General features: G+C 43.4%; 1 protein-coding gene and 2 long non-coding RNA genes across 3 annotated transcripts in view; 2 read left to right on the forward strand and 1 right to left on the reverse strand.

Moving 5' to 3' along the window:
- The first annotated feature begins 4,551 nt into the window (after window positions 1-4,551).
- LOC116687012 (uncharacterized) lies at window positions 4,552-8,680 on the forward strand. The gene is made up of 3 exons (XR_004331450.1): window positions 4,552-4,562; window positions 7,630-7,632; window positions 8,602-8,680. It is a non-coding gene; the product is annotated as an uncharacterized LOC116687012 (long non-coding RNA).
- A 5-nt stretch (window positions 8,681-8,685) lies between these two features.
- LOC116687009 (uncharacterized) overlaps window positions 8,686-16,794 on the forward strand; it is an 18,182-nt gene continuing 10,073 nt past the window's right edge. The window contains exon 1 of the long non-coding RNA XR_004331447.1: window positions 8,686-8,798. This is a non-coding gene — a long non-coding RNA (uncharacterized LOC116687009). The remainder of the gene's footprint in view (window positions 8,799-16,794) is intronic.
- On the reverse strand, window positions 13,041-16,254 carry foxa3 (forkhead box A3). Its single transcript, XM_032512070.1, has 2 exons — window positions 15,751-16,254; window positions 13,041-14,430 (listed from the first exon to the last, which is right to left on the reverse strand). The coding sequence occupies exons 1-2, from the start codon at window positions 15,820-15,822 to the stop codon at window positions 13,114-13,116; spliced, it is 1,389 nt and encodes a 462-aa protein (XP_032367961.1). The 5' UTR covers window positions 15,823-16,254; the 3' UTR covers window positions 13,041-13,113.

Genomic DNA, 16,794 nt, shown 5'->3' on the forward strand with positions numbered 1-16,794 from the left:
AGGTGGGTACTAATGTGTGCGGTCAAACACAAATGCACATGCACACACACACACACACACACACACACACACACACACACACACACACACACACACACACACACACACAACACAGAAACATGCACCAACAGCATCCATGTCTAGCAAGAAACCAGTAATGGGTGGGGTCCCTTTATAGTAACATGCCCACCTGTGATGACTGATAGATAACTGCAGAGCATAATGAGTGTGTGTGTGTGTGTGTGTGTGTGTGTGTGGTGTGTGTGTGTGTGTGTGTGTATGTGTGTTTACTCACAAAGTAAGTATGATATCTAAGGTGACGTTTTGAAGCCTGGCTCCTCCTGCCCGCATGTTGTAGTGTCTTTTGACCATGACAATGAACCCTAAGTTGGTCCTGATGGGCAGACCAGCGCAGTGTGTGTCCGCTCCGCCACCCTCGGTGTATGAATGTGTGAGTGAAAGAGTGAGTGAATGGGTGAATGAATGGGGGAACGAGAGGTCAACTTGTAACTTACTTTATCTGGTGAGGTAACAAACAGAGTCCATTTAACACTTAATTGAATGGTTTTTTTTTACCTGTGTGTGTGTGTGTGTATGTGACAAACTGCGCTATCAGCCTTGGGGCCATCACACTTGCAAAGTATGATACAAAGATACAAAGTAACTCAAAGCAAATAAGGTTTTCAGCTTGTAGAATATTAAACAATCAGAGATTGTCTGTGCTGTAAACAAAGATTAATTATTTGATTCGTAGCAAATATTTGCAGCAAATAATCAGTGTCATGCGGATATTTGCCAAGTCATGGCCAGCACCATCGCCATTCTGCTCAAGTCTAGGTTAAGTTCGATTTGTATTTGGTTTACTTGAGTAGATAAAATGAGTTTTTTTTTCCTGTAAATGCTGTATGTCAATTTTGGTAATCAACAGGGGTTAAATGTTGCCCTACAGCACCTGAGCTGCTCATGGACCCATGTCTTCCAAATCAAATCTGTTTATTTTTTTAATTAATTAATTAATCTGTTAAAGCTCCAGCTTAAGTTACTTTTTGATATTAATAAACATCCGTTACATTCAAGCCATTGCCAAATAAGAAAGCTAGTTTAGACTATCAGCTCCACTCTCTTTATATTTCTCAGTATGGCTCACGGTGCGAACTACAGGGGAGCTCGGCTCCCCTTAAGAAGACATGGGCTCTCCTTGAAAACATGATTTGTGAAATTTTGTGTCATTCATGCATGACGGCGATTTAAACCTATTTCACTTCATTAAAGATAACCATACACGTTATTGTTGTCATGAGCATCAAGGCGTGGCGGCGCTGCGGTGCAAATTCAAGTCATCAAGTCCATCATGTAGCCATGGCAAAAAGAATTCATTTTGGTTTTACGAAGAAATTGTGTAGCGATGACGTTAATAGCACGACCGATTCCCCTGCTTGCGAGCCCTGTTAGCACACCTCCCGGCGGGGCGACAATGCAAGAGGAAGTGGAAGAAATAACGTCCTCTCTGGCTGAAGGTGGTGGTGGTGACGGCTCGTCAGAGGCCGGTCACAATTGGAAAAGCCATCAGCGGAGAGACTGTTTGTCAGGGACGGAAGCTTGGGGTGCGTCGCTTAGGTCTATTAGTATGGAGGAATTATGGTACTCTTCGGTAGTCTGAGTAATTTAAACCTTTGTTCATGTGAAATCTCAAAGATACCCTCATTCTTTGTTTATTGACTGTGTGGGTGGGTTTGCTGTTTTACCTCCTGTCAATAAAGTATACAATCCTGTATCCTGTACATACACTTGTAGCTGTTATATATCTTTGTGAATTATTGGAAGTCGGCTATATTCAGAAGATTGTGGTCTGGGGACTTCCACGGGCAGAAGCTTGAGCGACGATGATTACCTCTTCTGAAGAGTCCATCCTGTTTTTGTAATCTTCCCTGTCCTCGTTGGCTTCTAGCAACTGCCAACCAGGACAGGGCGTTCACGGAAGGCTTGTATCATGTGTGCGCCGACAGTTTTGTTGTCATTACTTAGAATTTGTCATGGGGGGGCGACAGAAATTACGCACTATAGCGTTAAAGACTCTGAATGTTCTGTACATTGTTGTATTGTATTCGCTGATTACTCAATTTGGGTATTTTGCTAACTTGGAGCAGGCTTTTAAGAGGAGAAAAGAGGAGAACGTTGTTTCTTACAGCTTGTGGAGTTCCGTGGGAGTTAACATTGCTGCAGGTTGTGCAGTTTCCGCTCTGAAGGAACCGGAGACAATAGAAACGCTCTGTAGAAACTTTTACTTTCATCCTTAATAATAGTAATTGCATTTAGTTTTTTGCATTTTGCTTTTATTTGATATTTTGACAGTGTAGAGCTACACATACATGTTGGGAGCCCTGCCTGTACTGCTGCCTGTGTTTTTGCCTGCCAACCTGTGTACCGAACTGTTTTTGCCCCTTTGGATATTGGACTTGAGCCCTGCCTGAACTGTATGTCTGCCTTGTTTTTCTTTTTTACTTTTTTTGAGTTTACGCTGCTTACCAAGTTTCTCAGCCTGGCTGCCTACTCCTGTGTTTCTTCATTAAAACCTACATAATCTACTCTCTGCCTCCTGGGTCTGCTTTTGGTTCCACGGTCTCTTACCCAGCCTCACCGGCCCTGACACCAATGGTCCTGGTCTGGAATTGAATCCAAGATGCTACAGTTATTGACTTGCGCATAAGGCTGAACCAATAATGGATCCTTTTTATTTTTGAACTGTACATTTTTTAATAATTTTTCACCACAACAAAAAAAGGCAACATTTGCAGTAACTACATTGTTTTACTATGGTTAATATCAAAATGGTAAAACATCGAAACCATCCCAAAAACACTTTTAAACATCCGTCATGGACTTAAAAGATCCACATTTTCCAGATGCAAAGCAGTCAGAAAGGGTCTCTGTAAATGGAAAGAATGGTCACTGTAAATAGAACTGATAGAGCTGATTCATCTCACCCCTGAGTCTGAGACAACCGAGCCTGAGCTCACTGAAAGAACTAAGATCCAATTGGACCTCACTGTACGCTTTTTAGTGGTTTGGCAAAAAACTGTCAAATGCAGCAATGGCAACAAATAATTTCAAAAATCACAAAGCACTGCAGTCAGCTAAGATTTTGCGTAATTCAAGCGAGTTAAGAGCAAAAGCGTGGAATCAATACATTATATACTATATATACATATACAATATATATATGTGTGTGTGTTTTTGCCCTTGAAAACCAAAAATCTTAATTAATCGTACATTTCAATTTAGAAAAGTTGTTATATTGCAAACTGAAACAGATTTTTTATCTGCACATCTAATCACATGATTTTATAGTGTGAATAGGCCTTTTCTCAAACTGACATTTATTAGCCATATGTGCCACATGTTTACATAAAAACAATCACTTTGAATGGTTGCCATGGTCTGTCTGACTGACTTTATCTCTCTAATTGTCTCTATTTTATTATTTTAAAAAAAATAAATAAAAAGATGTTGAAGTTGTTTGAGACCTCAGACTTGCCCTCCTGATGTTTCTTCTTCCCTTCATTTGTATCCATTTTTATAAACCAGGCAAAATGGCAAGCTCCTAACTGTGACAGGAAAAGCTGGCATGTGCTCCAGCAGGGATGAAGACACAAACAGGAAAACTGGACAAATAAATCCAGATCTAACTTGAGGGAGAAATTCAAGACCGACTCGACCAAATTGGTTTCAAGCTGAGAATCAAAGCCCTGGTTCTCACCCAGACCTCCATTGTAAAGTCCGGTTTGGATATGTGAGCAGAGCCAGATTCAACACAGACGCAGTGCTCCATCAGATCCTGTCATTTGGCAAAGGATGGACACCCTGTCTTCATCCATCTCTGAGACGGAGACAAACACAGCCTCTGACATGCTCTTTGTGTCTTTATGTGTGTGTGTGCAGACATTTGTGTGTATGTCTCCGTGTCTGTGATTTACACGGCAGCGGACAGTAGTGGCTGTCATGTCAATTCAAGTAGTGTTGTCCTAAAGTCTAGCCAGTAGCTCTCTCTCGCTCTCTCTTTCTCTCTGTCACACACACACACACACGCACACACTTTCACAGTGTGTTTGACCCAACACATGCTCTCCAGATGTTGCCGAACATTCCTGAAGGTCTCATCACACTTGTGGACATTTTACGTCTCCTCACACCGTCCTGACACTGACACAGTCCAGGTCTTGGTTTGTTCAAACTGAAAGCAGCTATGAAGTGACAGGACGTCCCTTCTGCTTCTGGACTGAAACGCAGGCCAATGACCTTTAGCTTCTTTTGTCTTAAAGCATTGACATTGTGTCTGGATGCTGCCAACTGTCACAAATGCTCCTGTTATTCAGCAGGTAACGCACAAGGTAAAAACAAATGACTGTTTTGAACTGACATCAGACAAATGTTACAGTCTGACTGGATGGCCTTCTGATAAGATAAAATACTGACTCTAAACATGCACTTCATAGAAACAGTGAACTTGGAGGAATTTTGGTGAATTTTAAATCAATGTACTGAATGTGTTGTGGGATTACTCTGTGTGATACTGGATCTGATGGTTGGACTTGTGGTCAACATAATTATTGGATTTGCTCCAAAAGTAACTGTACATACAGGACGTCAGCTTTGCTCAGCCTGAGACTGAACTCACTAGAACGTCTTCTCTCTGTCACGCCACTTCTTTCTCTCTCCTCCTCATACCTGGGATAAGTCTCACTTGTTTGCTCAAGGTGAAACATTTTCAACTTGTGCGGACGCCCAGGGCGAAGTTGCATCTATTGCATAGAGACTTTAGATGCAGTTGCCTCTTAAATTCGCCTCATCTGCTGTCCTAACACACAGGTAGCGATTACGACAGCATGTCCATTACCTGCTGCTGTTTGATCATCCGATGACAGATACCCACCTCATATGCATTCCATTTGAGCCTTTTTCCCCCGGCCTTGACGCCATGTAACCATTTCATTTGGGATGGGAAAATGACACCAGTCACCTAGTCAACACTGAGGAAGGAAGCAGCTGAAACTGCATGTTTTATGGAGCTCTTGCTGTTTATGGAATTAAAGAAAAATGCAAGAAGAAATTTTGTAAAAACTCACCCGACCTTTTTGCTAATGTTTTGATTCAAAATAACAACCAAACAAATAACTAATGGTCCCAAACACGTCAACCAAAATCATGAATGATCATAGAGTCATGAGTGCAGCATGGTACAGGTGTGTAAGTCACTGCAGACAAAGACCCCGATGAAGACAGAGCGAGTCAAAACGCGTTGGTCGTTTTGAAATTCATTGTCGTGTAGAATAAAGGCATTCACCAGCCCTTCACGAGATGAAATGAAACAGTACACACCCAGAATATCCAACAAAGTGTGTACTTTTGCTAATGTTACATGCAGTCTGCCAGTTCCGAGGGGTTTCTTAGCTTTATCTGGGGGGGGGAACACAGCGATTACAGTACGTTTGCATGTTGGTAGGCTTTAGGAAGTCTAAGGGAAGTGAAGGTGACTTTCCGGCTCAAGGTTTATTTAAGTGATACAATCAAGCCGTCTAGGGGGTTTCCCCTGCGATGCTGCTCGCCGTGCTCAGCACCCAATACCACAAAGTCCAACCTGAGACTCTTTGCGGACACACGGGGAGGAGAGAGCCGTACAAAGTCCTGAGGATATTGTTCTTCACACCCCCTCCACCGCATAGCCAAACATCCTGAAACTATAGGAGGAAAAACCGGAGTCTAGCCAGTAACACTGCCAGCATTTTCCCCTCTGATATGACAGATTCCTATTACCGTTTGATCCACCGGAGGCTCGTTGCAAGCGGACACCACACAAATCAATGTAATACAGTACATGACTTTTATTTTGAAATGCACAGTGTATTATGTTACAAAGCAGACTTGACAAACCCAGCAGGTGCTCTCTGTGTAATCATAACAGTGACAATGCTACACACGGAAATTAAGATAAGATAAGTTGAAACTTTTATGACACTTGAAGGGGAACTGGGTCAGTGCAAACAGACACAGCATGCAGTGAAGCAAATGAATCATGAAAAATGTGACAGAAAGAAGACTGAGCAGAGCAGGAAAAACAACGAAAAAAATCCATCAAAACATTTTATTAGATGGAAGATGGAGCAGGTGATCATATAAACATCACTTAATTATTCAAACTAGATCAGGACTTTCTGGATCAAAGAAAAGAGCGTCATCAGAGCCAGTCAGGGATTCGAACCAGCAGCAACCTTTTTTAGAAAGCTTAAGAAAGCTGCTCCCCTGACCTTTAACCTGCTGCCTTTTTTTTCTGCCATGCGTCTGTGTCCCTGAGTCAATGGTCCAGTTTGGATCGATAATGTCCTCCCTGTCTGTCCCTCCCTCTCTCCCCACACACACACACACACACACACTCGCGCGCGCACACACACACACACACACACACACACACCATCAGGTTAAATGTAATCAGCCGCCTCCTCTGTGTTCGTCTCTCAGGCCAGCGTTTTTTATCTCGGGCCTCTTTGCAACACCCACAGCCGACGGAGCAAAGTCCAACAGCTTATCTGTGCCTCTGCTGGCCAGTGGCTCTCCATCTGTCTATCTGAATGACATACTTACTGAGTGTCTCATGGACCGATTGTCTCTCTTTCTTCTTTATTAGCTTGCAGCTCTACTCGTCTGAATATCTCTCTGTCCTTTAGATTTATCCAAGGCTTTTTTGTCCATGTGACTGCCTGTCTGCCTCCATCTTTACATTGATTTTTGTTTGTTTCAAACATGCAACGAACAAGTAAAAAAAGAAAAAGAAAAAAGAATACAGAATAAAATGAGCAACATGTAGCAAACTCAATATACACGTTCCCTCAAATAAACCGCAGCAGCTTTACCCAGAAAATGTCATTCTGTCTTACTGAACTTCTGACAGTCTGACTCTTTACAACTTTTTGTCCACCTGTCTGTCTTCCAACTTGTTTACCAGCCAAAGCTCCATCTGACTGTCTAGTGAATGTCCTACTGACTTTCTATCTGACTGTCACTCACTGAGTTACATTTTCCAAAACGTTCTTTTAGAATAAGTGACTTTTTGAACATGTTTTAATGTTCTTATGGTATCACTCTAAGAGCTAACCCATTGTTAGTTCAAAATGCAAATTTGCTGTTTGATCTGTCTTACTGCCTCACTAACTGACCTGTCTGTCTGTCTGTCATCTAACACATTTATTTTTCAGAAAAGGGAGTATAGCCTGAGGGCTGAACTGTAAGTGTTCTCTCTCTCTCTCTCTCTCTCTCTCTCTCTCTCTCTATCTCTCCATCTCTATCTCTCTTTCTCGCTTCCTTCATTCCCTCCCTCTCCTCAGGCAATAACAAGTGTAAACAGTACATCCACCTAACAGGATCCAGGATGCACAGCCTCATTTGCATGGCACATCTTGGAAACACACACCAACCTTTTCTCTTCTTTCTTTCTTTCTTTCTTTCTTTCTTTCTTTCTTTCTTTCTTTCTTTCTTTCAGTGCATGCTTGTGCCAGTCAGTTTTTCCAATCATACACCTGCTAAATGGAAGAATCCTCTACACTGCTGCAGTGACACACATGAATGTCACTTTGTCAGTTAGTTACCTCTCTTGTTATTTTTCAGTCTAAGTGTATACTCAGTAACTGTAATATTTGTTTGAGTCTGTTTGGCCCACAGAGCATGCAGCATTTCAAAGTATCACAGAAATGGCCATAATATGATGAAATGAAGGTTAGACATAAACAACAGCAGCAGGAGAAAATACATCTTATTTTTTTGCATCGAACTTTCATTCAAGCACAGACGCTCTTTGTGCAGGTGTGCGTGCTCCACGCTGGCTTCGCTGTCACTAGCAGTACAGCCTGAGGGCAGCTGTCATCAAGTGCTCAACAGGGCCAACTGAGAGACTATTGCACCTCAGGAGACACATCCGTTATACTGAAAAAGACAACAGCGTCACCCTCACATGGATCTAAGGGCCAAATTGACCCTCCTTTAGATTTCCAAAGCCAGCCGCTAATTATGCAAATCATGACACAATCCGATTCAGTCTTTGGAGCTCTTATCTATGGGAAGCCTTTCCCACCAAAACTGTTTTCATTCACTTTTTCACAAGCTATTTATCATGTCATTGCAACAGTGGGTTTTTTGTTTCAACTCGTTGCCAAATAAGACCTAATTTTGAATGTTTACAGGCATTTTTGCAGGCCATTTTCTAGTGGTAGGTACACCAAAGGAGCTGATGCGACAGACTAGCTTAACTGCCAACTGTCTGCCGTCACACAGGCGACACTGTTCAGGCTGTTCTCACAAACCATTCACACATATAGCTATATGAAAAGTAATGCACTGTATTTTGTTTGCATTCCACAGATGTATAATTGTATGCATCAAATTGACTGCCGCTGAATAAGGTCAATTTTGGCGTTGGGCACGGCTACATCCATGCGTTGTTTTTCCGCTGGATGTCTTTCATTTTGGTCAGATGTCCGTTACCTTCCGTTTTCTTTGTGTTTGCATTCAATCGATTTAGGAGGACTGTGGTTAACTCTCCTCAGATCTCTGCAGGGCAGTGGTGTAGTCCACGTGATACAAAGGTATACACAGTATACCCAATAAGAAAGCTCCAGGATTTTCCAAATACCCAATGCACTAAACAACATACTTTCCATTATATGTTTAATATATTTTGAATTGCCATCTGTGTTTTCCTTTGCATAGGCTAAATAAAGGTATTTCCACCGTAAATTGGTGCATTAAAGTGTGTCAGAATGAAGGAACTGAAGTCTTCCTAAAACTGCCAGGAGTACTACTTGAGGGCAGCGGTGTTTTAACCCAAACCACAATATTCTTTGCAATCGTTGTTTTGGTGCCTAAATTTAACCGCCGTTGCCCATACAGTACACTGTGTGCGGTAAAACGATAGTGATGCTGATGTGGAAAAACAGCATCCTCATGGCGTGTTTTCTCAAAACAATTTGTCCTTCCCATACTGGCTAAGACCGTATTACATTTGCTAAAACATGTTGATTTTAGGATTTAAGAACTTACATTTTTGAAATAACCCATTCCTGCACAGAACGCAAATCCCAGAAACTTGAAACGGAATCATATTTTCAGCTGAGGCGATTATAGCCATTTATGAAATCTAGACTGTTATCAGCAGCTGGTATTTGTTTTCTAAGAGTCTTTCATTTGGAACTGGGTCAGTTGAGGGTTACAGATTACAACTAAAAAGTTACAAATGCAAGGGTCACACTTAGGTTTTTTTCCTCCTCTGTTGCTGAAATTATTCCAATCTAACTGATGCATTTTCGCTCCTTCAAAACCTCAAACCCCAGAATGTTATTTGTGGATAGACTCTAATCTGTTTTCCTTCATGAGAAGCCTGGACTGAATGTGACCACTATCAGCGCGGTCACCTGATTACTGCGAGAGGACGTATCAGAGTGACATTTTAGAGTCAGCCAGGTTAGTCATACCTGGAGCTGCCTGGTGTGTGTGTGTGTGTGTGTGTGTGTGTGTGTGCACGCGCGTGCGTGCATGTGTGTCTTTGTAGCTGTGGAGACCATATCATGCGAGCGCTTGCCTATCTTATCAAGCCAACTGCTCTGAAGGGACTATTGTGTATGCAAGGTGACAAACTCCCATAGATTTCCCACTGAGACTATACACCAGTGACCATTTCTTTAAGGTGTGTGTGTGTTGTGTTCATTTAGAGACCCACGTATTGACAACGGTTCATGAAAAGGGTGAAAGTAAGTAGCAGGAATAATACTTGAATTTCTGTAGCAACAGGTACTATTATGCGTTCTTTAGCACCGTGACTCACCACTCTGATCGAAATTAAAGTTAAACAGTGAGACTATATGTGTTGCATTCATGTGTTTTGTTGTGTGTGTGTGTGTGTGTGTATGTGTGAGTGTGTGTCAATCTATATTTTTAAGTCTCCATGCTCACAGTTGCTGGGCTTGATGTGACAGAGAAGAAAAGGCAGCAAGAAATACGTGACAACTCTGACAACACAGGGCTGGGTTATGCAAGCCTGCGGAGACACAGACAGGTAGACAGGCAGACAGGTAGACAGGCAGACAGGTAGACAGGCAGACAGGTAGACAGGTAGACAGGTAGACAGGTAGACAGGCAGACAGGCAGACAGGCAGACAGGTAGACAGGTAGACAGGCAGACAGGCAGACAGGCAGACAGGTAGACAGGCAGACAGGTAGACAGGTAGACAGGTAGACAGGCAGACAGGTAGACAGGCAGACAGGCAGACAGGCAGACAGGCAGACAGGCAGACAGGATGGCGGGAGGCCTGGCGACAGGGCAGGGACGCATGGGGCCAGGGAAGGGCGGCTGCAGGAATCAAGATCAATAAATGAACTCTTTTATTCTCCTACAGATGTAAAGAGAAGGAACCATCACAATGTCACAACATACGTTAGTATGTGAGCTGCTCAGACCTTTGCTCATCAAGTCATAATTAAATAATTTTCGTTTGCATCAAAGCTCCCCAATGTTCTCTTGACATTATTCAGTAGGGATTCTGCAGGTTTACATGCTCAAGTTGCAGTTTACAAAACTCCTCTGAGTTGAACAGGAAGTGATGTGTTAACACTTGGCTTGGGATCTGATTGGTCAGAGGGAGCTGCCGAGGCCCAGCAGACACCGTAAAGATTCGAAAGCAAAATATTCTGCTTTTACTTTCTCCCTGTTTTTGTTTTGATGACCTGCTGATAGTTTGTCCAGAGCCGGTTCAGAGGCAGGTCAGTGGTTTTTGGAGCGGTCCGGGCCGTGTCTGGCTGTGTGTGCCGCCCGGGGCCAACGGCCTGTGCAGAGCTCTGCTTTGAGGCTCTCAGTGTGATGCAGCCGTGTTTAGTCTACCAGTCCGACATGTCACACACCACAGTCATTTGGTCAGGAGCTGTTTCAACAAGACGCTGCTATTCCTGCAGCACCGCCTCGCCACACAGGTGAAAAAAGACTTGTAATTGATTGATTGACCGGGGCGAGTCATTGAGGTCCTGTCTGAAACTCTATGTGATCAAGATCTATTTTTTTTTTTACTTTTAAAAATGTTGTGCAGAGGTGAAGAAAAATTTGCTGCAAAATGTGCCGAAAATGTCAAAACATTACATTCAGGGAGCTTTTTTTAATATTTCAAATATAATAAAAGCCAGCTGGATGACATTATTTTCATTTTAATCTTCTAAAAGATTTTTTTTTTAACATGTGAAAAAGGGTATTTTTAGAGAAGTGCATTTTTATGATTTTGTGGAATTTAAAGAAGATACTTGGAAATAGACTGAGTGATTGCTCATCCCTGTGGACATAAAGGACACAGATTTGAACTCTGAATGTACGGTGAAGCAGCTTTCAGTGTTTAGGTTACTTTTGACCAGTTTTTGTACTCGTTGATACACAAACACTTCCTGCATTATGATTTATGAAAAAAGAAAAACAAAAGCGCCATTTCTCCCCACATTTTTTGCCTTTTTAATAAGAAAAAAAATGAAACATGAATCATTCCAATCACATTTAAACCAACAGAAACAACAACGACAAAAAAAAACCAATATATTATATCAGCACACGTTCAAAGTTTGAAAAGTAACATAGCTTAAATAAAAGACATTTCTCTTTGAAACTAAAACATGCTCCGCAGAGGACGTCGTGACCTGAAACTTCTGCGTCCTCCGCTGTTTATCAGGATAATCCTTCAATAGATCGTCGATACATTGATCTCTCATCAGATCAGTAGTCATTTGAAGAAAAGGCACTTTTTGGACAGTGGGTTATTCGACACCCTTTGACATTGTTACACTGATCCTATTGAGCTGATGCATAGACATTGTAAGGGGGCGTTCCTAAGTATTGTTGTAACACACACAAACACACACCCACACACACACTATCAGCCCACCTGGCCAGTGGGAGCTCCATAGTGCAAAGTACTGTATGTAAATCCTCCCATAGTGCATCTCTCCTCCCCTCCTCTGTTTTAGTAACTGACCGAACTCCCCCATGCACCGCACCGACTATCTGTCATTCAAAAGGTTACAGTCTGTCAAAAAAGCATTTGGTTTTAATGTTCTCGTATAGGTAACAAAAACATGAACACAACATGATCCTTTTTTTTAATTTTATTTCTACCACAGTTACTTTGCCTAGTTCCTTCTGGCTGCGAAAGATTGTTTTAGCGTCTGTTTCCTCTCCAGCGAGGACAAAATGACTTTTTTCTTCTTCATTTGTTGAACGAAAATAACAAAAAAAAGTACACAGTCCATGGTCTGATCTGACAGAAATGATGGACGTAGTGTGAAATGCTGTAACACACAAAAAAGTAAAGAAAACTGTTTCCCTCCGCAGTAACATCTGCCTGAAGCAGTAACCTGAAACTCGTCCATTGTCTCTCCGCTTTTTGGATTAAAACAAAAAAAACTCACATTTGGGTTGTAACTGGTCATCAGAGCGCTATACAAGATATATTAAAATTTATTCCCTTCATAAATAAATGCAAATATCCTCCAAACTCCCCCGCCCCTCCCTCACATTACCTCTATATACATTATGTACAAAGCCAATTTCACCAGGTGCGGTGCTCGTGCGACAGGCGAAGACAGGATCTGAATTCTGTATTGACTCACACACCGACCGGTCAAACGTCTTCATCATCAGTTAAGACTTCTTATCATCCAGCTACACTTCTTTCTGTCCTCCATGTAACCAGCCAGTCTCCATGTTTGTCAGAAGTTGATGAAAGAAAAAAAATAATTCTTTGGTCCCTCAAACACGGCAGCCATTTTAGCTGTGAGTCTCTACCAAGGCCACTGGACGTGAGCCAGAGAGGGACAGGGAAAGAGAGAAAGAGGAAGAGAGCTGGGGTGTCCATTTTAGAAAAGGCTAAGAGAAAGAGAAGTCTCCATCTTGGCTCACCTCTAGAGACAGGTGTTCATCTGTGTGTGTATGTGTGTGTGTGTGTCTGTGTGTGTGTGTGTGTGTGTGTGTGTGTGTGTGTGTGTGTATGTGTGTGTGTGTGTGTGTGTGTGTGTGTGTGTGTGTGTGGGTGAGTGTCCACATTAGGAGGCGTTGAGCACCGAGCGGCTGTAGAGAGTTTGGTAGTAAGCGCCTGAGTCCATGGTGGCCGGCCCAGGGCTGTCGTAGATCTGCTTGGGTCCCATGGGAGACCCGCTGGTGTAGCTGTTGTACGCCATCACCTGGTCCTGGTAGGACTTGAGGTCCATCTTCTGCTCGTTGGACATGAGATTGGTGATGGAGAAGGGGTGGTTGAAGTTGTAATGGGGGTCCAGGGACTTGAGGGTGTCACTCTGTAAGTCCATGTGCTGCTGCATGGCACCGGGCAGGAGGTGGGAGCTACTAACTAGAGACTGGGAGTGGAGGAGCGGGTTGGAGGAGGTGGCAACTGAATGGGACAGGGAGGACGAGGCGGACGAGGAGGACGGCAGGGAGATGGGTGGGCTGTGGAGGTGTGAGGAGGAGAGCGCTGGGCAGTCTAGTGGCACCAGGGAGTTCCGGGGATGCGGCTGGTCGTCTGAGGAGCCTGGGTGGGAGTTGTCTGAGTGGGCGGAGTCGGCTCCCTCAGAGCCTCCTGCTGGGCTGTGATCCTCCACCAGGTGATCTCCACCATGGCCTCCCTTCCCCGAGCCCCCCTCCTGGTTCTTGCCTGCTTTCTTCGCCAGCTTTTCCTCGATCTTGAAGCGCTTCTGCCGCCTCAGGTAGCAGCCGTTCTCGAACATGTTGCCCGACTGCGGGTGCAGAGTCCAGTAGGAGCCTTTGCCCGGCTTGTCCGGCGAGCGAGCCACCTTCACGAAGCAGTCGTTGAAGGAGAGCGAGTGGCGGATGGAGTTCTGCCAGCGCTGCTGGTTCTCCCGGTAGTAGGGGAACAGCTCCATGATCCACTGGTAGATCTCGTTCAGGGTGAGCATCTTGCTGCCGCTCTGCTGGATCGCCATGGTGATGAGGGAGATGTAGGAGTACGGCGGCTTGGCGTGGGTCAGGGAGCGTCGGTAGGGCTTTGGGGGAATGTCCTTTTCCCCTGCCCGGCTAAGGGGCGCGGTGGAGGGGTACCCCAGCTGGCTCATGGATTGGCCCATGTTCTGGTAGTGTGACAAGGAGCCCAGGGAGCCTGGAGCAACGGGGCCCAGCTGGGTCAGAGGGCCCGAGCCGAGGGACGAGGTCACCGGGGAGAGGGACATGTGGCCGGGCCCGGAGCCCATGGAGGCCAGCGGGGAGCTGCTGAGGCTGGTGCTCGGGTATGCCATGTTCATGCCCGCGGGCGAGGCGGTGGCCGGGTTCAGGTTGATGTAGCTGTTGAGGGAGCCCATGGAGCCCATGGAGCCCAGACCAGAGTTCATGGTGCTAGGAGAGGAATACATCTGGAGGAAAAAAAAGACACAAAAAACATCTGGTTATTCACATGAAAACACAGTTGACATAGATGCAACAACAGTGAAATAAGAAAATATAATTAACTAATCTTGCTCTTTAATTTCTAAGATTTTGAAAACGGTTCTCTGGTATTTAACTGGCATTAGTCTAAAGGATTGCACTGAAGTGACTGTTTAAATGTAAAAGTAACGCGGTTTGACTCTGCATTTAAAAAGTGACTCCTTATCAATGCACAATGAAGCTCTCAGTGCGCGGAGAGAGGACATGGATTTCACACGGCGATGTTAACCTGAAAATGCGTAAAAAGCGCGTCACGGTGCCTCTCGGCTCAGACGGCCTCCTCCGCTCCCTCCGTGGAAAAAACAGGTAAACCAAATGTTGGAGGAATGCGATTATTTTCTGGTCTTATTCGTTTGTGTATGCCAAAAATGAATTATTCCGTGTTATAATTTGTTGTTGTGGCGCAATCACAAAAAAAGCCTTCGACTTGAAATGGAAGATAAAATTCCACTGGGGACAGAAGGGATGTGGGCCCGCTGACTGATCGCTGGTTACATATTATCAGTCTCGTTCTTCTCGGTAATTTCATCAGGTCGAGGAGAGGTGAGAACTAAAGCTGCTGATGGAATTAACTCTAATTGAATTAGTGAGGAAAAAAAAACAAAAAGTCTCGTTACATTTGCACCTGAATTGTCACAACACTCGAGCGGCTGCGGAGACACAAAGGAGGAAAGTGTCTTGATGAGCAAATGATTTAGAGAGCAACTTAGAAACGGAATATTTAGAATGCTATTTATATAAGGTATTAATAAGTCAATTAAAAACCGGAGTATTGTAGTAAGTATTTTTTTTTCTTCTTTTTAAAAAAAAATGCAATAATGTATAGGCCTAATGTTTCGGTTTGGATTTTCACACATGAAGAATATCTGAATTTAGTCATTTTCCCCCTGATAATAATTCTTATCCCTGGGTCAAAATGCTGTGCGCCTTGATGGTTCTCAGTGTTATTCTATCATACTTAACATATTGTATTTTTATGGCACGCCTATAATAAATCAAAGAAGCAAAGACGATTTGAATGTAAAGTCTTTATAATATTCTGTTCTAATTCATTATAGTATAACGGAATCGTTCTGAAAATATGCGCAAATAAATGTGCGCACATTAAAACGGTGGATTCTCTCTTCCACTGCCAAGAACAACCTTAGACCTGACGACGCTGGTAACAACACGAGTAGATCTAAATAACAACAGTGTGATGGATTCTTCATCCTTTCTGTTATTTTTGTGAGTGACCGTGTCTTTACCTCACTGGCCTCGCTGTAGAAAGTATTCCACTCCGGTAGATCATGTGCTTCCATCTTCACAGAACTCAACATCCCCAACACAAGTCTTTGGATGAGAAAAACGTATCTATATATCTAGGTTTTTAAAATAAAAAAATAAACATAAAATCCTTCGCAAAGTTGGAATTTTTTTTTTTTTTTGGGGGGGGGGGGGCAAAAAAATCCCAAAACAGAACGTTGTCTCCCTTTTTGGCAAGAAGGAGGGAGAAAATATCTAGAGTTAAAAATAAAAAAAAAAGTTAGATAAACAAAACAAAGACTGATGTGACGCTCAGCTCCTGGTAATTGTAAAGTCAATATTTCTTATTTGTCAGTCATCCATTGTTTCATAACCGTATTATTGTTATCGCTCAGCAGATGTTGACTTCTTCTGGCCCGTTTTTTTTTCTTTTCTTGTCCCAGTCCTCCGGGGGCCTCGGGACGCGGCGTGTCGCAGGCGGAGTTGTAGCGCAAATACAGTAGAGGAACTTGGACGTCCTCCTCTTATAAGGTGCCGGCGGGTTCCGCCCCGCTCCTGACATTTGAATATCGTGTTAGGATCCAGGAAGGGCCCCGCAAAAAGGCCGATGTGGCCCCCTGGCGTGCTGTATATTGGCCGGCGGCTGCACCGGGGCCACCCGGACGAAAGCCTGTCCCATAATCCTTCGGTGTCAGAGCTGAGTGGATTAAAAAAAAATACTAACAAAAATAATATATATAAAGGCTATAGCATGGCAGTTCATAAGGGTGCAGTTTTAATATGATCAAACGTTAACTAGAAGAAAGAATTCAATCATGTTCTCCACTCGGAATGTTTCCTAATAATTATTTTTTTTCTTCTTCACGTGTCGTTTTTCTGCAGTTTTGGAAATACAATGGAAATGCGTTTATAGAAAAAGTGGAATTCTATCACTAAAATCAACAAGATATTTCATTTTGATTTTCAAAGAAAAGTTATTTGTCGATATTGAACCGCGTTTCTTTGGACGGGGAGGTTTTGTGACGTGTGTGTGTGTGTGTGTGTGT

The sequence above is a fragment of the Etheostoma spectabile genome, chromosome 3, assembly GCF_008692095.1.
Source record: "Etheostoma spectabile isolate EspeVRDwgs_2016 chromosome 3, UIUC_Espe_1.0, whole genome shotgun sequence".
Lineage (NCBI taxonomy): Eukaryota > Metazoa > Chordata > Actinopteri > Perciformes > Percidae > Etheostoma > Etheostoma spectabile.

What these genes read in the sequence shown, in the direction of transcription:
- foxa3 (XM_032512070.1), bottom strand. Translation starts at nt 15,822, where the DNA reads ATGTTGAGTTCTGTGAAGATGGAAGCACATGATCTACCGGAGTGGAAT. An exon ending in TCTACAGCGAGGCCAGTGAG is followed by an intron (nt 14,431 to 15,750) that starts GTAAAGACACGG and finishes TTTTTCCTCCAG; the next exon opens with ATGTATTCCTCTCCTAGCAC.